At 42.0% G+C, this 24814-nt stretch overlaps 1 protein-coding gene and 1 non-coding gene across 12 annotated transcripts in view; one reads left to right on the top strand and one right to left on the bottom strand.

Annotated features, from left to right (window-relative positions):
• Window positions 1-24814, top strand: part of RAF1 (Raf-1 proto-oncogene, serine/threonine kinase) — an 88300-nt gene that overhangs the window by 33051 nt on the left and 30435 nt on the right. For 10 of the 11 annotated variants that reach the window (XM_032262268.1, XM_032262274.1, XM_032262265.1 and 7 more), the window contains one exon: window positions 20650-20882. In XM_032262268.1, coding sequence (XP_032118159.1) covers window positions 20676-20882 — 207 coding nt within the window. In that variant the 5' untranslated portion in view covers window positions 20650-20675. Of the gene's footprint in view, window positions 1-11271; window positions 11344-20649; window positions 20883-24814 lie in introns of those variants that run through there. The other variant, XM_032262267.1, reaches the window with a different exon arrangement.
• On the bottom strand, window positions 11556-11659 carry LOC116539445. The gene has a single exon (XR_004264051.1). It is a non-coding gene; the product is annotated as a small nucleolar RNA U13 (small nucleolar RNA).

The raw sequence follows: 24814 nt of genomic DNA, 5'->3' as shown, positions 1-24814 counted from the left end.
TGGAGTTGCCCAAGTAGTAAAGATGGATTTCATTTCAAACGCAGTACCTGTTCTTTACCTACTGAACCAAGTGCTCAGTGTAGTCTCCAGGATGTAGTATGGAATGAAACTGTTGTTGCCGCTGCTGTTCGCTGTTAATTGATGTAACAAATATTCTTTTCTTTCCTTCCCCCCCCCCTTGCTCTCTCTCTTTCTCTCTTTCTTTCTTTTATTTATTTATTTATTTTTGAGACAAGATCTCTCCCTGTTATCCAGGCTGGAGTACAGTGGCATGATCTCAGCTCACTGTAGCTTCTACCTCCCAGGCTCAAGTGATCCTCCTGCCTCAGCCCCCCAAGTAGTTGAGATTACAGGTGCAAACCACCATGCCTGGCTAATTTTTTTTTTTTTTTTTTTTTTTTTCGAGACGGAGTTTCACTCTTGTTACCCAGGCTGGAGTGCAATGGCGCGATCTCGGCTCACCGCAACCTCCGCCTCCTGGGTTCAGGCAATTCTCCTGCCTCAGCCTCCTGAGTAGCTGGGATTACAGGCACGCGCCACCATGCCCAGCTAATTTTTTGTAGTTTTAGTAGAGATGGGGTTTCACCGTGTTGACCAGGATGGTCTCGATCTCTTGACCTCGTGATCCACCCGCCTTGGCCTCCCAAAGTGCTGGGATTACAGGCGTGAGCCTCCGTGCCCGGCTAATTTTTGTATTTTTTTGTAGAGACGGGGTTTTACTGTGTTGTGCCCAGGCTGATCTTGAACTTCTGGATTCAAGTAGTCTTCTCCATCTCAGCCTTCCAAAGTGCTGGGATTATAGGCATGAGCCACTGCACCTAGCCAGTGTAGCAATTTTTTTTTTTTTTTTATTTTAGCAACTACTCTTACTGTATTTTAATTTAATTTTTTAATTTTAAAGATATATGGTCTTGCTATATTGCGCAGGCTGGTCTTGAACTCCTGGGCTCAAGAGATTGTCCCACCTCGGCCTCCCATAGTGCTGGGATTACAGGTGTGACCCACTACAACTGATCCCCTTAGTTCTTGATGATAGTAATTTTTTTCTTAGGACCCTTAGATGGAAGGAACAAAATTCGTTTCAAACTAGCTTGCCTGTAATAGTGAATCTTATGGGCAGATACTGGCATTTGGGATAGGAAGTTGTAGGATTTATGTAGGATTTATGAAGGAGTAGGTCCAGGAACCAGAAAGTTCAGAAACCCACATAGTCCCTACGTAATCATTGCGGACGTGATCTTTTTGTAACAGCTTTATTGAGATGTAATCCACCAGTTTAAAGTATATAATTCTGGGGTTTCAACATATTCACATAACTGCAACCATTACCACAATCAATTTTAGAGTTACCCCCCCACCAAAAAAAAAAAAAAAAACCCTTAGCTATAACACTATAATCTTCTCCATCCCTACTAGGCCACCGCTTATCTGCTTTCTGTTTTATACACTTGCCTATTTAACTTTCGTATGAATGGAGTCATAAATACGTGGACTTTTGTGACTTTCTGCATTCACTTAGCATGTTGTTTTCAAGGTTCATGTTTCAGTATGTATCAGTATTTCTTTTTAGTACTATTCCATTGTTTGGATATACTGTACCACATTTTATCTGTTCATCAGTTGGTAGACACTTGGATTATTTCCACCTGTTGCTAAGAATATTCTTATGTTTTAAGGTTTATTAACCTGTGATTCTATCCAGAAGTCCTACAGTTCCAATGTACAGGAAAGAAGCTTGATGTTTTTTATTGTTCTGGACAGGCTTTTGGAAGGTAAAAGAATAATTTTATTTAGGTTTTCCTTTTGAAATATTGAAAGTCATCAGATAATCTTTTTTTTATTGTTTGAAGTCCACAGAGCTCCCAAGACTCCATGCTGGGAGTAAGATTTGATGCAGTTCTACCCACCCTCAATCCCATAATGCAGCCACTGAGGTACAGGGAGTGTGGGCCTTCCTAGTAGCTCCAAATTTAGTACCAGTGACTTTGATAGTGTTTTGACCTTTAATGATCAACGTGCTATCTTTTTTTTTCTCCTTTTTTTTCTTTTGTTTTTCCCACTGAAACAGTCTACCCAAATGACATGCTATCATTTTTTTAAAGTGACATGGTAGGTTTAGGCAACTATAATTTTTTTTTTTTTTTTTTTTTTTTTTTTTTGAGACTGGGTCTTATTCTGTCACTCAGGATGGAGTGCAGTGTTGAAATCTTGGCTTACTGCAACCTCTGCCTCCTGGGCTCAAGTTATCCTCCCACAGCAGCCTCCTGAGTTACCGGGACCACAGGTGCTCACTGCCACACCTGGCTAATTTTTTGTATTTTTAGTAGAGATAGGGTCTCACCGTGTTGCTCAGGCTGGTCTTGAACTCCTGGACTCAAACAATCCGCTTGCCTTAGCCTCCCAAAGTGCTGGGATTAACATTGTTTTAAAAATTATTCTTGCCGGCCAGGCTCAGTGGCTTACACCTGTAATCCCAACACTTTAGGAGGTCTAGGTGGACAGATTGCTTGAGCTCAGGAATTCAAGACCAGCCTGGGCAACATGGTGAAAACCAATTTCTACAAAAAATAAGAAAAGTTAGCTGGGTGTGGTGGCTTGTGCCTGTGGTCTAAGCTTTTTGAGAGGCTGAGGTGGGAAGATTGCTTGAGCCTGGGAGGTGGAGGTTGCAGTGAAATGAGATCATGCCAGTTCACTCCAGCCTGGGTAACAGAGTGAAACTCCGTCTCAAAAAAAGAAAAAATACATTGTGATAAAATTTACGTAACATAAAATTTATCATTTTAACGATTTTTAAGTGTGCCATTCAGTGGCATTAAGTACATTTACATTGTCCTGCAACCATCACCACCATCCATCCATTCCAGAGCTTTTCCACCATCCCAAACTGAACTCTGTATGATGTCAGTGGAATCATTCAGCATTTGGCCTTTTGTAACTGGCTTATTATACTTAGCATAGTGTCCTAAAGGTTTATCCATGTGGTTGCATATGTCAAAATTGCCTTTTTTTAAAATACTGATAATATTCCGTTGTATATATGGATCACATCTTATTTATCCATTCATTTGTTGATGGACACTTGGGTTGTTTCCACCTTTTAGCTGTTGGGAATAACGCTGCTGTTAACATGGATGTACAAGTACCTGTCTGAGTTTCTTTTTCAGTTCTTTTGGGTCTTTACCCAGAATTGAAATTGTTGGATCATATGATAATTCTATTTTAAATTTTTTGAGAAACTGCTGTATCATTTCCATAGCAACTAACACCATATTAGCAGTGCATGGGCTTCCAACTTCTCCACATCCTTGCCAACCTTCTCTTCCCTTTCTTTCTTTTTTTAGATAGTAGCCACACTAATGGGTATGTATCTCATTGTGGTTTTGATTTTCATGTCCCTAAAATAGTGATGTTGAGCATCTTTTCATGTGAACCAATTGACCAGTTATGTATCTTTAACCAATTATGTATTTTTTTTTTTTTTTTTTGAGAAATGTTCATTCAAATCCTTCACCTACTTAAATATTGGGTTGTCTTTTTTACTATTGAGTTATAAGAGTGCTTCTATATTCTGTAGGAAAAAATACATTTACTAGGTCTTATCACATGTATGATTTGCAAGTATTATCTCCCATTCTTTTAGTTATCTTTTTACTTTCTTGATGGTGTTTTGTTTGTTTGTTTGTTTAGAGAAAGAGTCTTGCTCTGTTGCCCAGGGTGGAGGGCAGTGGCATGATCTCTCACTGCAATCTCCACCTCCTGGATTCAAGTGATTCTCCCATTTCCGCCTCCCTAGTAGCTTTAACTACAGGCACGCACCACGATGCCCAGCTAATTTTTGTATTTTTTGATAGAAATGGTGTTTAACCATGTTGGCTAGGCTGACCTCAAGTGATCTGCCTGCCTCACCCTCCCAAAGTGCTGGGATTGCAAATGTGAGCCACTGTGCCTGGCCTGGTGTGTTTTGAAGTATAAAAGGTTCCCTCCCTCCCTTCCTTAATTTATTTTTTGTAAGGCCAGCTCCTAGGCAGTATGTCCAAAGTCAGCCTCAAAAGATTTTGATGTTGTTCAGGCACATTAACTCACACCTATAATCCCAATACTTTGGGAGACTGAGGCGGGCAGATCACTTGAGGCTAGGAGTTCGAGATGAGCCTACCCAACATGGTGAAACCCCACCTTTACTAAAAATACAAAAATTAGCCGGGTGTGGTGGTGGGCACCTGTAATCCCAGCCACTTGGAGGCTGAGACAGGAGAATCACTTGAACCCAGGAGGCAGAGGTTGCAATGAGATAAGATCAGATCACTGCACTCCAGCCTGGGCAACAAGGCGAGACTGTCTCAAAAAAAGAAAAGTTTTTAATCTTGATGAAGCCCAATTAACCTGTTTTTAATTAATTATTTAATTATTTATTTATTTAGAGACAGGGACTGTTGCCCAGGCTGGAGTGCAGTGGCGTGATCCCATGGCTCACTACAGTCTCAACCTTTCAGGCTCAGGCCATCTTCCCACCTCAGCCTCCCGAGTGGATGGGACCACAGGCATACACCACTATACCTGGGTGATATTTTAAATTATTTTTTGTAGAGATGGGGTCTCCCTGTGTTGCCTAGGCTGGTCTTGAACTCCTGGGGTCAAGTCAGTCCTCCCACCTCAGCCTCCCAAAGTGCTGGGATTACAGGTGTGGTGTCAGCCCCCACACCAGGTCTTTTTTTTTTTTTTGAAACAGAGTGCTATCTTGGCTTACTGCAACCTCTGCTTCCTGGGTTGAAGTAATTCTTCTGCCTTAGCCTCCCAAGTCGCGGGATTATAGGCACCCGCCACCATGCTCGGCTAATTTTTTGTAGAGATGGGGTTTTGCCATGTTGGACAGGCCACTCTCAAACTCCTGACCTCATGTGATCCACCTGCCTTGGCCTCCCAAAGTGCTGGGATTATAGGCGTGAGCCACCATGCCCAGCCAACATTTGTATTTCTAACTACATTAAGTCTTGATCTGTTGAGTTACATTTTGTATATGGTGTGAGGTAAGGGCCTAAGTTCATTCTTTTGCATGTGGATATCCAGTTCTCTAAGCACCATTTGTGCTGGGACCATTTAATGTTTGGCACACTTCTCATTTCTCTTCCATCAGTCTACGTATCTATCCTTATGGCAGTATCACACCGTCTTGATTACTGTAGTTTTGTAATACATTTTGAAATTGGGAAGTGTGAATCCTCTTTGTTGTTTTTCAAGATTGTTTTGGCTATTATGGGTCCCATGTAAATTTCTGGACCTGTTTTATCAGTTCCTACAAAGAATCCAGCTGGGATTCTAATAGGAAATGGATTGAATCCATAGATAAGTTTGGAGCGTATTGCTGTCTTAACAGCAGATCTACCCTTGCTTTGGATATACGTGGTTGTTTTCATCCAATAGCTTCCGAGTTTAGGTGTCCTCAGTTAAAACAAACATTCTGGGCCCAGTGTGGTGGCTCATGCAGCATTTTGGGAGGCTGAGGCAGGCACATCACTTAAGCTCAGGAATTCGAGACCAGCCTGGGCAAGATGGCAAAATCCCATCTCTACAAAAAATACAAAAAATTAGCAGGGTGGCGCGCCTGTAGTCCCAGCCAGCTACTTGGGGGCCTGTGGCAGGAGGATCAGTTGAGCTCAGAAGGTCGAGGCTTCCGTGAGCCGAGATTGTGCCACTGCATTCCAGCCTGGGTGACAAAGTGAGAACCCTCTCTCTCAAAAAAAGAAAAAAAGACCGTTTTGTCCAGTCTGTCAATTTCAAATTAAGTTCCCATCTTGGATCCTTGCTCCATTCAGTTGTGGTGGGAACTAGAGAGTTAGGATCATGAATATAAACATGTAAACATCACTGCTGGGGGTTTATTCTGATGGCTAAAAGAAGGAATTTCTCAAAAGAGAGGTGTAGACAGAGTTATCTCTCAAGCTGATGAAATAGTTCTGGGTAGAAAGGCTGTGGAACGCTTGGAGAATATAGTGAAATAGAATCTTGAGGTACAGCCACAGTTGAGGCAGGAAAGAATAGAAGCCAGCAATACAGAGAGGATGCAATTGGAGAGAGAAACTCTTAGAAGCATTGTATAATGAAAGTTTCTTTAGGAGGAAGAGAGAGCATTAGTCTGAGAAAAATTCTAGAATTGATTGCTAGAATGATAATTAGACTTGTTTAGGAGTCTGGCAGGTAAGTAGTGGCAAAATACAAGATAATTTAAGAATGCGTTGTATCTGCTAGGTAGTATTTCATTAATGTAAGTCTCCAGCCTGGGCAACAAGGCGAGACTATCTAAAAAAAAAAAAAAGTTTTTAATCTTGATGAAGTCCAATTTAGGTATTATCTTCCTGACTCCTACTAGAGCAGATAACTACCTATAGTATTGCTTATTATAGTTTTCTCTTAAATGACTCTTAAAAAATAAATACATTTATTTTTAAAAGGAAACATTAAAACAGTACTGCATGTAGAAAATCAGTATAGGTATTGCTGCCAAAATGCGACAAGTGTTCCTGAAAACGTATGTAATTTGTCAAATCACACACCAAAAATAACAGGGCTCATAGGCAAAATAAGGACAAACCACATAATACCAATGTAATTTAAGAACCCTAACATAGCTGGGCATGGTGGGTCATGCCTGTAATCCCAGCGTTTTGAGGAGGCTGAGGCAGATGGATCACCTGAGGTCAGGAGTTCGCAATCAGCCTGGGCAACATGGTGAAACTCTTGTCTCTACTATAAGTACAAAAAATTAGCGAGGCATGGTGGTGGGAGCCTATAATCTTAGCTACTTGGGAGGCTGGGGCAGGAGAATCTCTTGAACCTGGGAGGCAGAGGTTGCAGTGAGCTGAGATCACGCGACTGTACTCCAGCCTAGGCAACAAAGCCTGTCGCAAAAAAAAAAAAAAAAAAAAAAAAAAAAAACCCTAATATAAATTCTAATATAAATATTAACATAGTTTAAGAGATACTTTAAATTCCTAGTAAATATATATCACGGTAAATATAGAACTTTACCTTTAATTGAAAGATGGGGCAGGCATAGTGGCTCATGCCTGTAATCCCAGCACTTTGTGAGGTTGAGGCAGGAGTGTTGCTTGAGCTCAGGAGTTCCAGGCCTGGACAACATAGTGAGTCACCTGTCTCAAAAAATAAGAAAAGGGAAGAAAAGATGAAAGTAGTTTGAGGCTATTGAGTTACAGAGAAAAGGGCTGAGTGATGGCATCATCATAGGTGACGGGCAAAGTTGGTGCAGGCATTTTTGCTGTGAATGTAGTTATGTACTCAAGGGTGAATGGCTACGGTTCACTGTCTTGTGTTGATTTTTTTTCTTCCTTTGCCCCCTCTGTCCCCTTTCTTTCTCCTCCTCCTCCTCCTCTTCTTCCCCCTTCCCCTTCCCCTCCCCCTTCTTCTTCCTTCTTCCTTCCTTCCTTTTCTTTTTTTTTTTTTTTTTGAGACAGGGTCTTGCTTTGTCACCCAGTCTGGAGTGTCACCCAGGCTCATACCTCCTGGGCTCAAGCAATCTTCCCAAAGTGTTGGGATTCCAGGTGTGAGCTACCTTGTACTGCCTTGTGGTTGATTTGCCCAAAAATGGGGTTGGGGGGTGGGTAGAACACTATTAGAAGTTCTTTTAAAGCATATGGTCAAAATGAACTCAGAACTGCCAGGAGAAATCACACATACTGCTAGATTCCACAACTGCTTTTATTATAAAACAAAGCAACATTATTGTTTATAATTTTTTTATTATTTTGTTTTTTGAGAGTCTTGCTGTTGCCTGTGCTGGGGTACAGTGGTGCATTCTCAACTCACTGCCACTTCCTCTTCCCAGGTTCAAGCGATTCTGCTGCCTTAGTCTCCCAAGTAGCTAGAATTACAGGCGCCCACTACCATGCCTGGCTAGTTTTTATATTTTTAGTAGACACAGGGTTTCATCATGTTGGCCAGACTGGTCTCGAACTAACGTCAGGTGATCCGCCTGCGTTGGCCTCCAGAAGTGCCAGAATTACAGGCGTGAGCCACTGTGCCTGGCCAAAACACACACACACACATACATACATACATACATACATACATTTATTTATTTATGTATTCATTCATTCATGAATGAATGACAGAGTCTCATCTCACTCTGTTGCCCAGGCTGGAATTCAGTAGTGTGATCTTGGCTCACTGCAGTCCGCGCCTCGTGGGTTCAAGCAGTTCTTATGTCTCAGCCTCCCAAGTAGCTTGGTGGCATGTGCCACCAAGCCCGGCTATTTATTTATTTATTTATTTTTGAGATGGAGTCTCACTCTGTCACCCATGCTAGAGTGCAGTAGCGCAGTCTTGGCTCACTGCAACCTTCTCCTCCTAGATTCAAGAGATTCTCCTGCCTCAGCTTCTCAAGTAGCTGGGATTACAGGTGCCCACCACAATGCCCAGCTAAATTTTTGTATTTTTAGTAGAGACAGGGTTTCACCATGTTGGCTAGGCTGGTCTTGAACCCCTGACCTCAAGTGATCCACCCACCTCGGCCTCCCAAAGTGCTGGGATTGCAGCCATGAGCCACCACGCCTGGCCTAAAAACAACATTATTTTTTTTGTTTGTTTTTGAGACAGGGTCTCCCTCTGTCACCCAGGCTACAGTGCAGTGGCATTATGTCGGCTCATTGCAGCCTCTGCCTCCCAGGTTCAAGAGATTCTCCTGCCTCAGCTTCCAAAGTAGCTGGGATTACAGGTACCCACCACAATGCCCAGCTAATTTTTATATTTTTAATAGAGACGGGATTTCACCATATTGCCCAGGCTGGCCTTGAACTCCTGAGCTCAAGCAATTCACCCACCTTGACTTACCAAAGTGCTGAGATTACAGGTGTGAGCCATCGCACCTGGCCTAGAAAGCCTTAAAGAAGTATTAAACAGCTGGGCGCGGTGGCTCACTCCTGTAATCCCAGCACTTTGGGAGGCCGAGGTGGGTGGATCACGAGGTCAAGAGATCGAGACCATCCTGGTCAACGCGGTGAAACCCCGTCTCTACTAAAACTACAAAAAATGAGCTGGACATGGTGGCACGTGCCTGTAATCCCAGCTACTCAGGAGGCTGAGGCAGGAGAATTGCCTGAACCCAGGAGGCGGAGGTTGCGGTGAGCCGAGATGGCGCCATTGCACTCCAGCCTGGGTAACAAGAGCGAAACTCCGTCTCAAAAAAAAAAAAAAAAAAGAAGTATTAAACATATACCAGCATATAACTGAGACTTTTTCCTTAGCATACTAGTTTTAATTTATATCTTGTACATATATCCCTTATAATCATTTTGTAAACCATGAATAGTATATATCCCCTGCTTTGGAAAACACTATGGTGCTGTTTTATTAATGTTGTTCAACCACCTTGAATATCTCAAGACCTAGCACAGGTTTTACCATTCACCTCCTCCACAGGGGAGAGAATATACTTAAAGGGGCTAACTTTGAAAATGTAGGCTATTTCCTTCCCTTCTTTCTTCCTCCTTCCCTCCCTTCTTCCCTCTCTTTGCTCTTCCTCCAGCTGCTTTCTGCCCATCCTCCCTCTCTGGCACCCTCAAGAGAAGAAAAGGTGATTGTGTAGATAATAGTTGGAGACTGCTAGAAAGGGTCACATAATTATGGATTCTTGTGTCTGGTGCACGTTGTCATCCAGGGATTTCCCTCCGTTGGCCTTCTGGGGATTTCCTTCGCTTTCCTGTGCTGAATATCCTGTTTCCTATATCCTAAGTCTCTCTCTTGCTTTATTCACCTGACAAATCCCTTGAGAAATGAATCATGGAGGTTAAAATTTTTGTAATTGTGAATGTTAGAAAATATGTCTCTAGTTCTGTCCCTCACTGATAGTTTTGATGGTTATGCTAAATTGGGGATAGTTTTCCTTCAGAATATAGGACACTTTGTTCCATTATGTCTTCTAGTGTTGTTGAGGAGTTTGAAGTCATTCTAATTCCTGATATATATTTTTTTTTTCTTTTAAGACACTGTTTCACTCTTGTTGCCCAGGCTGGAGTGCAATGGCACGATCCTGGCTCACTGCAACCTCTGCCTCCTGGGTTCAGGTGATTCTCCTGCCTCAGCCTCCCAAATAACTGGGATTACAGGCACATACCACCATGCATGGCTAATTTTTGTATTTTTTAGTAGAGACGGGGTTTCACCATGTTGGCCAGGCTGGTCTCGGAACTCCTGACCTCATGATCCACCTGCCTCGGCCTCCCAAAGTGCTGGGATTACGGGTGTGAGCCACCGTGCCTGGCCTGTATTTTTTTTTTTTTTTTTCCCCCAGAAACGGGGTTTCACCATGTTGGCCAGGCTGGTCTTGAACTCCTGACCTCAGGTGACCTGCCCGCCTCGGCCTCCCAAAGTGTTGGGATTACAGGCGTGAGCCACCGTGCCCGGCCCGTATATGTATATATTTTTTAACTGTAAAAGTTTATAGAATCCTCCATTATGGTAAAATTTAATGTGTTAGGCATTTGATAGGCTAATTTAATCTGATAGTTAAAAGTTCTTCCATTGTGGATTGTGGGTTTTTTCTTTTTTCTTTTCCTTCCTTTTTTTTTTTTTTTTTTTTTTTTTGAGACAGAGACTTGTTTTGTCGCCAGGCGCCAGGCTGGGGTGCAGTGGAGCGATCTCGGCTCACTGCAACCTTCACCTCCCAGGTTCAAGCAATTCTGCTTCAGCCTCCCGAGTAGCTGGGACTACAGGCGCACGCCACCATGCCCAGCTAATTTTTGTATTTTTAGTAGAGATGAGGTTTCACCATGTTGGCCAGGATGGTCTCTATCTCTTGACCTCGTGATCGCCCTCCTCGGCCTCCCAAAGTGCTGGGATTACAAGTGTGAGCCACCGTGTCCAGCCTTTTCCTTTCTTCCTACTCCCGCCCCCCAAGACAGGGTCTCCCTCTGTTGCCCAAGCTGGAGTGTGGTGGCATAATCACAGCTCTTTGCAGCCTTGACGTCCTGGGCTCAAGTGATCCTCCCACCTCAGCTCAGCAGCCTATAGCTGGGAGTACAGGCATACACCACTGTGTTGGACTAATATGGTTTTTTGTAGAGATGAGGTCTCACTGTGTTGTCCAGGCTGGTCTGGAACTCCTGGGTTCAAGTGATCCTCCTGCCTCACCCTCCCAAAGTGCTGGGATTACAGGCCATTATGGGTATTTTTCTCTGTGTGTTTTGGTCTTTATCGTCCATGTTAGAAGGTCTCCTGAAAAGTCTGATATTCGTTGCCAACCTGTTTATTTTTTAAAAGGATAGGATTAAAAATGGATTGGAATCTTCGAGTGCATGGATGAGATTTGTTGTCTTTGAGCTTCACCGTAAGGTAAGGGAAACTAAACATTTTAGTTTCTTTGAGTTTGGTTACCCCACTGGAGAAAAGGCTACTGATTTCTGCACTCAAGGATTTAGTTAGTGTAGTTTGCAGAACAGTATCCATACTGTCAACTGTGTCTAGAATCCTCCAGTCAAGAGATCCTCTAATTTACCTTCTCCAGGAATATAAGCCTGGGACTACTTTTTTTTTTCTCCTCTTCACTTCAGGTGGGTAATGTGCCCGTGTCATTATAAGGTTTGAAGGAGGTACATCTCAGACATTAGTGTGAAAACTCAGTCATCATACTTATAAACTATAAAAGGATCAGCCTGGAACTTCTTATTAGAAGGGTTTCAGAGAGCTCTTTGGGAACTAGGTTGTTGAATTCTACTTTTGTCAAAGGAGTATAAAAAGTACAAAATAGTCTCTTTTAAGTTGCTGATGGAAAGCTGACTAATGTGGAATTCTTAGAAAGATTATACCCACTGCTCTTGGTTGCCTTTATCAGTCTGTATCTTTACCCTCTCTAAACTTTTAGAAGCCTTTGTCACTTCTAAGAAAGATGAAGTAGTAAGACAGCCCTCCTTTTCCGGGTTAAACCTACCTCTCCCTGCCCCAACAGAGCACAAAAAATAGATAGTGGTTCATTGCTTCAGAAAGCAAGTTTATTGTACAATTTACCCAAGTCTACTCTTTTTTTTTTTTTTTTGGAGATGGAGTTTTGCCCTTGTTGCCCAGGCTGGAGTGCAGTGGTACAGTCTTGGCTCACTCCAGTCTCAGCCTTCCCAGTAGCTGGGATTACAGGCGCCTGCCACCACACCCGGCTAATTTTTGTATTTTTAGTAAAGACAGGGTTTCACCATGTTGGCTAGGCTGGTCTCTTGACCTCAGGTGATCCACCCCGCTTGACCTCCCAAAGTGCGGGAATTATCGGTGTGAGCCACCATGCCTGGCCCAAGTCTACTCTTAAAATATTAAAAATGTTCTGCAATCTCAGCTACTCAGGAGGCTGAAGCAGTAGGATTGCTTGAGCCCAGGAGTTTGGATCCAGCCTGGGCAACATAGCAAGACCCCATGTCTAAAAATAAAGTAAAAATAAACAACATTATAGTGGCAGCATTCCCACATAATTCTTACCTTTGACTCAGTAATCCCATGTCTAGGGTAGTAAGCAAAGTACCCATATACTAGGGGATGTCTATTTTAGTTCCCTGTTAGGACAAATAAGGCACACCATTGTTTGTAAGATACAAGATTGTAAAATTGGAAAAAAAAATGCCTTAAAAATAGATAAAAAGTAAGTCATGTCTAACACAGTGGAGTATGTTTAGATAATTTATTATTATTATTTTGAGACAGAGCCTTGCTTTGTCTCCCAGGCTGGAGTGCAATGGCGCGATTTTGGCTCACTGCAAGCTCTGCCTCCTGGGTTCAAGTGATTCTCCTACCTCAGCCTTCCAATTAGCTGGGATTACAGGCACCCACCGCCACACATGACTAACTTTTTGTATTCTTTTAGTAGCGATGGAGTTTCACCATGCTGGCCAGGCTAGTCTCAAACTCTGACCTCAGGTAATCCATCTGTCTCAGCCTCCCAAAGTGCTGGGATTACAGGCGTGAGCCACCGTGCCCAGCCTGATTAGATAATTTATTATCAAATACTTAAAATTAAATTATTTATTTATTTTGGTTTGTTTGTTTGTTTGTTTTTTTAAATACAGAAACTCACTCTTTTACCCAGGCTGGAGTGCAGTGGCGCTATCTTGGCTCACTGCAACCTCTACCTCCCGGGTTCAAGCAGTTCTCCTGCCTCAGCTTCCCAAGTAGCTGGGACTACAGGCGCGTGCCACTATGCCCAGCTAATTTTTGTATTTTTAGTAGAGATGGGGTTTCACTATGTTGGCCAGGATGGTCTTAATCTCTTGACCTCGTGATCTGCCCGCCTCGGCCTCCCAAAGCCGTAGGATTATAGGCGTGGGCCACCACACCCAGTCTACTTTTTTTTTTTTTTTTTGAGTCGGAGTTTCGCTCTTGTTGCCCAGGCTGGAGTGCAATGGCGCGATCTCGGCTCACCGCAACCTCCGCCTCCTGGGTTCAGGCAATTCTCCTGCCTCAGCCTCCTGAGTAGCTGGGATTACAGGCACGCACCACCATGCCCAGCTGATTTTTTGTATTTTTAGTAGAGACGGGGTTTCACCATGTTGACCAGGATGGTCTCGATCTCTTGACCTCGTGATCCACCCGCCTCGCCTCAGCCTCCCAAAGTGCTGGGATTACAGGCGTGAGCCACCGCGCCCGGCCCTACTTTTTTTTTTTTTTAATGCTTATCTTTTTCCAGCAGTATGGTTTACTTTTAATATTATACTATGCATACAGTACTTGGAAGTTTTGGTGATAGATGACACTAACCTTATTCTTATGTTAACAGAAAATGACTTAAGTGCCCGTGTGTGTGTGTGTGTGTGAGAGAGAGAAAGAGAGAGGGAGGGAGGGAGAGAGAGAGAGAGAGAAAGAAAGAGAAAGATGGGGTCTCACTGTGTTGCCCAGATGGCATTCAATGGCTATTGACAGGTGCAGTTATGCTCTATAGCCTCGAACTCATGGCCTCAAGAGATCCTGAGTAATCTCCTGAGTAGCTGTGGGTAAATATTCTTTCAATGAGGCCTTTAGCCAATGTATTAGGGCAGCATTCTTCCCTCGCAGGTCTTGTTTTAAATCAGTCCTGCCTTAAATTGTTCAAATTTTAGTTCTGTGGCTTTCAGTCTGAGGTAATTTTCAGTGTATTGGTATTAGAAACATTCCTGTATTTGTGTAGTGGTGGTTGTGAAATGTGAAGTTAAATCTTTAAATAGTTAATAGATACTGTTAGATTGCTGTACTGTTGTGGTTTATAGTCTTCACTATGAGAATAGATCCACCTCAAATGCTTGTACTAGATATTTTGTCTTTTTAATTTTACGAATCTGGCCCGAAATGGTAGCTTACGCCTTTAATCCCAGCACTTTGGGAGACCAAGGTGAGTGGATCACCTGAGGTCAGGAGTTTAAGACCAGCCTGGGCAACATGGTGAAACCCTATCTCTGCTAAAAATACAAAATTAGCCGGGCATGGTGGCATGCACCTGTGATCCCAGCTACTCGGGAGACTGAGACAAGAGAATCACTTGAACCCGGGAGGCGGAGGTTGCAGTGAGCAGAGATTGCACCCCTGCACTCCAGCCTGGGCAACAGAGCGAGACTCCACCTCAAAAAAATAAAAATAAAAAAATAAATTTTACAAACCTGACGTTAAAAATAGATTTTATATTTGTGTTTCCCTACTTTATACATAAACACGATTGTTGGCCTTTGTATTGCTTTTCTGTGAATTTAATTTCCTGTTTTTTTCCATGGCATTTATCTTTTGCTAATTTTTAGGAGCTCTTTGTTTTTGTTTTATTTATTTATGTTTTTCAGTTGGAGTCTTGCTCTGATGCCCAGGCTGGAGTGCAGTGACATGATCTCGGCTCACTGCAGCCTCCATCTCCTGGGTTCAAGCTATTCTTCTGCCTTAGCCTCCCAAGTAGCTGGGATTACAGGCAGCCGCCACCATGCCTGGCTGTTTTTTGTAGTTTTAATAGAGACGGGTTTCGCCATGTTGGCCAGGCTGTTGTCGAGCTCCTGACCTCAGGTGATCCATCCACCCCGGCTTCCCAGAGGTCTGAGATTACAGGCGTGAGTCACTGTGCCCGGCCAATATGTCTCTCTCTTTAAATGATCTTGTCCAACGTGACAAATTTTTCCATTCATAAGAACTTTTCTGTGGAACTGTGAAAGACCTTTCACATGCAGAAGCTGATTTCCACTTTGGCTTGTTTTAGTATGTGTCCAGGTTATGTGTGTATGTGTGTCTGTGTATACATCTTTTAACATGGAGCATTTAGCCAGAGAGAGAAATTACAGTATTAAAAGCTAGATCTATTCTTTTTTTTTTTTTAAGACAAGTATTTGCTCTTGTTGCCCAGGCTGGAGTGCAACAATGGCATGATCCCGACTCACCACAACCTCTGCCCTCCAGGTTCAAGTGATTCTCCTGCCTCTGCCTCCCAAGTAGCTGGGATTATAGGCATGCACCACCACGCCCGGCTAATTTTGTATTTTTAGTAGAGATGGGGTTTCTCCATGTTGGTCAGGCTGGTCTCGAACTCCCGACCTCAGGTAATATGTCTGCCTTGGCTTTCCAGAGTATTGGGATTACAGGCATGAGTCACCATGCCTGGCCAGCTAGATCTATTCTTATATTTGAGAGTATCAGCAGGGTTTCTGAGTATCTCCATTTATGATTGAAATATGTTGCTATCTGATTTTTTTTAGAAGATGCGTTTTATCCCTTATTTTCAGATGTCTACCCTGATTTTCAGATATCTGCCTTGATTTTTCAGATGTCTGCCTTGATTTTTCAGATGTCTGCCCTCATTTTTCAGATGTTTGCCTTGATAAATTCTAAGATGTTTACCTTAGTAGAATTTTCTGTGATGAACAGGTTAGAGTTGTACCCATCTTCCTTGAGACAACTTGTAGGGCCCTTGAAGCAGCATTGTCTGCTTACTTCAGTATGTTTTGCAAATGTGTATGCGTATGAGTATGTACCATGAAAATGGTTAGGAAGGCTGGGCACAGTGGCTCACTGCTGTAATCCCAGCACTTTGGGAGGCCGAGGTGGGTAGATCACCTGAAGTCAGGAGTTCGAGACCAACCTGGCAAATGTAGAAAACCCTGTCTTTACTAAAAATACAAAAATTAGCCAGGCATGGTGGCACATGCCTGTAATCTCAGCTACTTGGGAGGCTGGGGTAGGAGAATCGCTTGAACTTGGGAGGCAGAAGTTGTGGTGAGCCGTGATCACACCACTGCACGCCAGCCTGGGTGACAGAGCAAGACTCTGTCTCAAAAAAAAAAAAAAAGATGGCCGGGCGCGGTGGCTCAAGCCTGTAATCCCAGCACTTTGGGAGGCCGAGGTGGGTGGATCACGAGGTCAAGAGATCGAGACCATCCTGGTCAACATGGTGAAACCCCGTCTCTACTAAAACTACAAAAAATTAGCTGGGCATGGTGGTGCGTGCCTGTAATCCCAGCTACTCAGGAGGCTGAGGCAGGAGAATTGCCTGAACCCAGGAGGCGGAGGTTGCGGTGAGCCGAGATTGCGCCATTGCACTCCAGCCTGGGCAACATGAGCGAAACTCCGTCTCAAAAAAAAAAAAAGAAAAAATGATTAGGAAACATTAACTTAGCTTGCCTCTTAAGCTGTAAGTGATCTTGATATGGAGATAGAAAATAAAATGCTATGAACGACACATAATCTAAAACTTGAATTAAAGTAGGTATATTTTTATTTTGTCACTTTTTATTAGAAGTTATTGTATGTTCTCTACTAAGTATCAGCACTATATTTTGAGTGACTGCAAGACTTAAACTTTATTGTAAAATTACTGTTCTTAGACTAAGGTTACATTTAAGGCTTGTCAGTGAGTTCTTCACCAATGAATTGTAGTCAGTTGATTCCAATACAGTCTTCCCCCACAGCTGAATATAGAATAAAATCTATTGCAAGCTGGGTGCAGGGGTGCACATGTGGCAGGACCGCTTGAGCCTAGGAGTTCAAGACCAGCCTGGGCAACATAGTGAGACCTTATCTCAATTGAAATATGTATGTATATAAAAAATAAAATTCATTACAGTTCATCTTCCTGGAAGACAAAATATTGTTTTTTTTAATTAATTTTTTTTTTTTTTTAATTTAGAGATTGGTTCTTGCTCTGTTGACCAGGCTTGTCTCGAACTCCTGGCCTCAAGCGATCCTCCCATCTTGGCCTCCAAAGTGCTGGGATTACAGGTGTGAACACCTGTGCCTGGCCAACAAAGTATTTTTAAAGATGTACCACCGCATGAAGATTTAATTCACATTTAATAGTTCTTGACAGGAATTTTCAATTTAAAAACATTACTTTTTTGTAGCATTATTCTGGCTTTTCACTTAATTTAGTAAATATTTGAGTACCTTTATATTCCAGATACTGAGCAAGATTGTCAGGGTTCTGCCCTTACAGAGCAGAAAGAAGGTAGGGGGACTGACTGAAACTTGAAAACTGTCTAACTTAAGTACTATGCAGAAAATGAAACAGCATTAATTGGCAGAAGGAGAGCAGGCTATTTCAGCTAGTGTGGTTAGAGAAAGCCTCTCTAAAGAGATGTCTCTTGAGTAGAGACAAGATGTGAAAAATCCAGCTTACCTGTTTCTGGGGTTTCAATCTTCCAAGTGAAGAGAAAATGGTTCAGAAGTCTTGAGGCACAAAGTCTGGCATGTTCTGAAAGCAGGCCTTTGGAGGCCTTGTCAAGGAGTTTAGATTTTATTCTGAGGTTTAAACAGGAGTGACACAATGAGTATGCTTGTTCAGGCTGTTACATGGATCATTAGGCGCCATTATCATTTCAGGCTAGTGAGATGGCTCAGATGCTTCCTTCTGTCTCTTCCCTCATCTATTTCTCTCTCATATGGGCTTAAGCTCCTCCATCTTTTCCTTCTTAGTTGGGAAAAAAAACCCAAACATCTAGAGAAAAGAGGAGCTATATGTACTCCTGAAAAGCAGCCACACAGTAACCTGGGGATAGAGTTAGGTAGGTGTGAGTCAAGGTTCAGGTTGGGGTTCTAGAGGCAGGAGGCAGCGAGATCTTGTTCTGCCATGCTGTCTTACAGAAATAAAATATGCCGATAGAAGTTTATAGTGTAATAGTAAAATATAAAAATTAAGTAATGGGCCAGGCGCAGTGGCTTACGCCTATAATCCCAGCACTTTGGGAGGACGAGATGGGTGGATCATGAGGTCAAGAGATCGAGACCATCCTGGTCAACATGGTGAAACCCCGTCTCTACTAAAAATACAAAAATTAGCTGGGCATAGTGGTGCATGCCTGTAGTCCCAGCTACTCGGGAGGCTGAGGCAGGAGAACTGCTTGAACCCAGGAGGCGGAGGTTGCGGTGAGCCAAGATCGCGCCATTGCACTCCAGCCTGGGTAACAAAAAGCAAAACTCCGTCTCAAAAAAAAAAAAAAAATTAAGTAATGTAGAAAATAAAAATCCTTCACAGTCCTGTTAACACTTTAATTCTTGAGTTTCCTACCCATATATGTATTTCTAGATTTCCTCTCTCTTTGTAGGTTAATATTGAAGAGGTTCAAACTATGTATTTTAGTTTTTGTTGTTGTTGTTGTTGTTGTCTTGTGTCTTTTCCCATCTCTGCATATATGGATCTACTTCATTTACCACATGGATGTTAACATGATTTATTAAATTCCCTGTTAAGTATTTGGTCTTTACCCCAATTTTTCAAGGATATGAACAGTGCTGCAAGGAATATGCTTACACATGTTTTTATATACTTGTCTTAGGCTTCTGTAGGACAAATTTCTGGAGTAGAATACTAGATCATTCTTTAAGAATATTTCAGACTTTTATTAGATATTACCATATTCTTCCCCAAAAAGGATGTACCAAAACTGTATGAGAATAACTCCATGTTGTGATCTTAAGTTGTCTCTAAACCTCTTTGGTTTTCTCAACTGCCACCTAAGAATACTAAATATCTAACCGCCCTCTTGATTTGGGCATGTGATGTGATTTAACACACAGTGGATTTTCAATTAGAAACTTTTGGTTGAAAACAAGGTTTGGATTCTGTGGTCCTTAATTGTAGACCATTTCAGCTCTGACTAAAATTATTTGAGTGTCAGTGTTCTGTATGGGAAGGTAAGGGCTATCGAGTCAGTGCATCCCACTTCAGAATCCCTGTTTGCCGCTTACAAGCTGTGTGTGTGAGAATTTTCTCAACTATAAAATGGGGATATAATTCCTACCTAGAGTAACAGTGTAAGTATTAAGGTGGATAATGATTGGAATGTATGCTATGTATCGTGCCTCATAATAGCAAGCTTTTAGTAAATGGTAGCTATTGTTAATAGTAAAACAAGTTTCTGAAGGAGGAAGGCTTAAAAGATGGAATTCCTTATCAACCTCAACGTTTTCTAAAGGAGGAAACCCCACCTCCCTTACTTCTGCATGGTTTCTGACCATGAACTGAACTCAGAATGAACTGAACTGAACTCTGAGCGCTGAATGTTATGGTAGAAACTTGATGGACTTTAAACAGATATGGAATCTGGTTATTTTGCCCACTGCTGGGGTGTTCTTGGGCAAGTGGCATGACTTCTCTGTCCAAAAAAGAAAGGCTTTGCAGTGGCTCAACTTGTAGTCCCAGTACTTTGGGAGACCAAGGAAAGTGGATTGCCTGAGCTCAGGAGTTCAAGACCAGCCTGGGCAATATAGTGAGAGCCTTTCTATACAAAAAATGTTTTTAAAAGTTAGCTAGGCATGGTGATGTGCATCTGTGGTCCCAGCTACTTGGGAAGCTGAGGTAGGAGGATCATTTGAGCCTAGAAAATCGAGGCTGGAGTGAGCTGTGATCATGCCACTGCACTTCAACCTGGGCAACAGAGCAAGACCTTGTCTCAGAAAATAATTAAAGAAAGTATGGATGGAGGAAGGGATTAAAAATCTTTGGGGTTCTTATACAAATTAGATAAATTATAAAGTGTCTAAAATACATCCTAGAAGTATTAGTTTTTCTTCCTTGAAGTCATAAATTATGACTTACACTTTTTTGTAGTTATTTCTTACAGTACTAATGTGTTGCTCACACTCAAGGGTAGTTGCTCAGGAAGAAAGGAAATGTAATCGAAAAACTATTAGACTAGAAGTCTTGAGACCTGGGCTCATGTTCCAGGTTGGCTTTTTTTTTGTTGAGTCTCGCTCTTGTTGCCCAGCCTGGAGTACAGTGATGCGATATGAGCTCACTGCAACCTCTGCCTCCTGGGTTCAAGTGATTCTCCTACGTCAGCCTCTCCAGTAGTTGGGATGACAGGCACCTACCACCATGCCTGGCTATTTTTGTATTTTTAGTAGAGACGAGGTTTTACCATGTTAACCTGGCTGGTCTCCAACTCCTGCCCTCAAGTGATGCGCTGGCCTCAGCCTCCCAAAGTGCTGGGATTATGGGCATGAGCCTGTGCCTGGTCCCTTGTTAAATCTTTTAACTGCTGGTCCCATTTCCCTCATCTGTGAAATATTTTATGGAAATAGACTATTAAAGAAATGCTGATTATTTAAGCAGAAGGACTTATTAAAAACCACGTAGTGCTGTTTTCATGATTACTCTTTATATATTATATTCTTGGGTTAAATACTTTTGTTTCTAGAGTTACAGTTATTTGTGTTTCTTACCAGGTTTAAGAATTGTTTAAGCTGCATCAATGGAGCACATACAGGGAGCTTGGAAGACGATCAGCAATGGTTTTGGACTCAAAGATGCCGTGTTTGATGGCTCCAGCTGCATCTCTCCTACAATAGTTCAGCAGTTTGGCTATCAGCGCCGGGCATCAGATGATGGCAAACTCACAGATCCTTCGAAGACAAGCAACACTATCCGTGTTTTCTTGCCGAACAAGCAAAGAACAGTGGTATGTGAAAATTCTACTTAGGAAATTTAGCTATTTATCTGCCTATGGAACACATTAAGGATCATGTTGTTCAACTTATAGACAGGCAAAATATTCATTGTTATTTAGGGTCTTTATTAATTGTTTTTTTCTAACTGCAGATTTTTATTTCTTTATATTGCTGTTCCTTCCACACCCCCTATTTTTTCCCCACCTCTTAGCCTTCCTTCTGTTACTCTTGCCTGGAATGTCTTCCTTTGTACCACTTCATCCAAACAAGTTGTATATCTTATGGGTATAAAGTCTTTTCTTTGAAAAGTCCCTAGGCCTTTCCAACTATATTTTTGAAGACATTTTATTTCTTCTATTAAAATATTCACCTAAAGTTTTTTGAATATTATAATCAAATATAAAGAAGAAAGTAAAATTGCATAGAAAAAATTATTTTTGTATATTTCATAGGCCCAGGGCAAGTCTGGAGGGAACATATAAATCATAGAATCTTCTTTTTCAGGGCATTTACACCGGCCAGTTAGTTTTGCATAGTTTATTTTTGTATCGCAGCATCATGGCAGGATATTGCCACTAGGCTTTCTGACACAAAATTTCTTTTTTTTTTTGAGACAGATTCTCACTCTGTCATCCAGGCTGGAGTGCAGTGGCGCAATCTTAGCTCATTGCAACCTCTGCCTCCTGGGTTGAAGCAGTTCTCCTGCCTCAGCCTCCCAAGTAGCTGAGACTACAGGCACACGCCACCATGTGGTGCCTGGCTGATTTTTTTGTATTTTTGGTAGAGATGGGGTTTCACCATGTTGACCAGGCTGGTCTCAGACTCCTGACCTCAGGTAATCTGCCTGCCTCAGCCTCCCAAAGTGTTGGGATTACCAACCTGAGCCACTGCACCCAACCTGATACAGAACTGCAATTTTTCTAAGAATTTAGTACACAAAAAAGTTTTCTGGCTGGGCATGGTGATTCACGCCTGTAATCTCAGCACTTTGGGATGCCAAGATGGGCAGATTGCTTGAGCTCAGGAGTTCCAGACCAGTCTGGGCAACATGGCAAACCCTGTCTCTACAAAAAAATTTAAAATGCAGGCCAGGCATGGTGGCTCATGCTTGTAATTCCAGCACTTTGGGAGGCCAAGGCCAACGCGTTACTCTAGGTCAGATGGGCCTGGCCAATGTGGTGAAACCCCATCTCTACTAAAAATACAAAAATTAGGCAAGATGTTGTGCATCTGTAATCCCAGCTACTTGGGAGGCTGAGGCAGAAGAATCACTTGAACACGAGAGTCAGGGGTTGCAGTGAGCTGGGATTGCGCCACTGTACTCCAGCCTGAGTGAAAAGCGAGGCTCTAAAAAAAGAAATAACAACAAAAAAGTAGCCAGGCATGGTGGCATGTGTCTGTAGTCCTAGCCACTTGGGAGGCTGAGGTGGGAGGATGGCTTGAGCCCAGGAAGCAAAGGTTGCAGTGAGCTGAGATTGCACCACTTCACTCCAGCCTGGGTGACTGAGAGCCACTGTCTCAAAGGAAAAAAAAAATTTCTGCCATTATGGATAAAACAAAGATAACCACCTGGCCAAAACAGAAAAGTGAAACTGTACTGTACTGGTTTTGCTTGGTGGAACATTTGAGAAAACTTGAGTTCAAAACTTCCATGCCTCTTCCTTTCCCACCCTCTGTTCTTTGTGTAAAATCAGTGCATTGTGTTTATTCTGTATACTCAGATGAAGCAAGTTCGTGAGGTTGGGAACCCCAGTACAGAATTTTCTCTGTTTGCCTCTAACAGTTTTACTCTTCCCAATTTGTTAATAAATGTTTTATACCTTTTTTGTGAACCTAAGGAGTTTCCCAAGTGTAGTGTTAGATACCGGGGTGCATTTTGAACTAAAGGCAAAACTCAAAAGACCAATAAAAATTTGAGTGAGTTTATCTTTGTCCCCCTTCCTAAAAATGAAAATGTCATAGCTGGCAAAATAAATAGTAATAATCTCCTGTATCTGAGCAATGGTCTTTCATTTGCAAAGTGATTTTATCTACCATTTCTCATTAATTTTCTTTCTGACCTTAAATTGAGACGTCAGATAGGAAGTGTGTGTTACGCAAAGCTGAAGACCATTTGGTCATTGTTGTCTTCTTCAGAGTGTTATTGAAACTGTCTTCTCCATCCCCATCTGCTACCATTTTGCCCAGAAGGCTGGAAAACTTAATTTGGCATAGTGATTAAGTGAATGAATCTTTAAAACAAGCAGACCCCAATTTAAATATTTGCATTGTCTTTTATTAGCTGTATCATTTAGACAAGTTCTGTACTTTTTTGAACCTGTTTACTGATCTTTATGAAATGAAGCTTGTGCTTAGTACAGTGGCTGATTCATAAGTAAGATGGTAGCTATGATTATTTCTTAGCTTTTTATACATCTATGTAGTCCTTGATCCCCTTTATTTGAGCACAGCTGGTGGTTGAAAACCAAGCTTGACTTCTCCTACAGCTTATGAGAAGGTTATAGCCTAGGTTAGTTTTGCCTGTTACTTTGGCTAAAGATTGACCATCTAACTGTGGAAGAACTAGCATCTTTCACTAGGCACCTAGATTCAGGAAAGTGGTAGAGGAAGAGTCCCTTAGCTAGGCCAGCACCATCAGTCAGCCTTTTTTCCTCCTCACCAGGTCACTTCACTTTCTGAACCCAGAATGACTCTCATAATCACTCAGTGGGTTCTAGAAATTATTTAACTGATTTTAGCATGTATCCGTGGAGAGTTGTAAAGAGGAGAATGAGACAGCGGACGTGTATATGATTTAAATAATTTTAGATGTGATAGTCGGTTTTTTTGAGTGTTTTCTTGTAATTTTTATTTTCTAAACACGTGTGCCTCTTTGACTTCCTCATGTTACTGTTGCTCTTGCTGCTGCTGCTACTGCTTCTAGTTATTATTAGATGAGTGATTGACTGGAGCTGCAGACCACTACTATTAAAATCACCTGACCAGCAGGTTAAACTACAGATTCATTCTGTATGAATGGGCTTTATTCTAGACTAACTGAATCCGAATCCTTGGATGTGTTGGACAGGGAGATGGAATCTGTATTTTCACAAGCTTCTCTGAGGATTCTAATGCTGTCTACATTTGGGAACCTGACTGGATTAGACGATATTTAAAGAACTGTCCAGTTTGAAGTATGGCTTAATGAAGACTGATAATATAACAGATATCACTTTAGTGCTTAGAAAACATTGCTATACAGTATTTGATGCAGGTCATGATTCTGTTAGTGTATGTTTATTGCTCATAATTTTCCTCATTCTTAGTGTCTTCATAGTTCAGATCAGTATAGCTTACTTGTTTTGTTTCTGAAAAGCTGGAAGTTGGTGGGATCTTTCTCACGGTATCACTGCTTCAAGAAACTTTTAAAATAAACTTAATTTGGAACATTAAAAAATGTATACAGTCTGGGTGCAGAGGCTTGTCCCTGTAATCACAGCACTTTGAGAAACTGAGGTGGAAGAATTGCTTGAGCCCAGGAGTTTGAGACCAGCCTGGGCAATATAGTGAGATCTTGTCTCTACAAAAAAAAAATTAGCCAAGTTTGGTGCTGGCCACCTGTGGTCCCAATTGAGGCAGGAGGATCTCTTGAACTGAGGTGTCAAGGCTGTGTGAGTCATGATCATGCCATTGTATTCCAGCCTAGATGACAGAGCAAGACCCTGTCTCAGTGTATGTAATATATATTTTACACTCCACACACACGTGGAGAGAATAACAAATCTGATATACCCATTATCCACTTTAAACACTTAGCTAACCATGGCAGTCCTGCTTAATCTATGTTTTCACCCACTCCTTTCCAAATGTTTTGACACAAATCCCAGATATAATTTGTCTGAACTATTTTGGTGTGTACAAGAAACTTTTAAAGATTGTTGATTTTATTTATTTTTAAATAGGT

The sequence above is a fragment of the Sapajus apella genome, unplaced genomic scaffold, assembly GCF_009761245.1.
Source record: "Sapajus apella isolate SASKATOON/1434 unplaced genomic scaffold, GSC_monkey_1.0 scaffold128, whole genome shotgun sequence".
NCBI lineage: Eukaryota > Metazoa > Chordata > Mammalia > Primates > Cebidae > Sapajus > Sapajus apella.
This window is presented reverse-complemented; position numbering and strand designations above follow the sequence as displayed.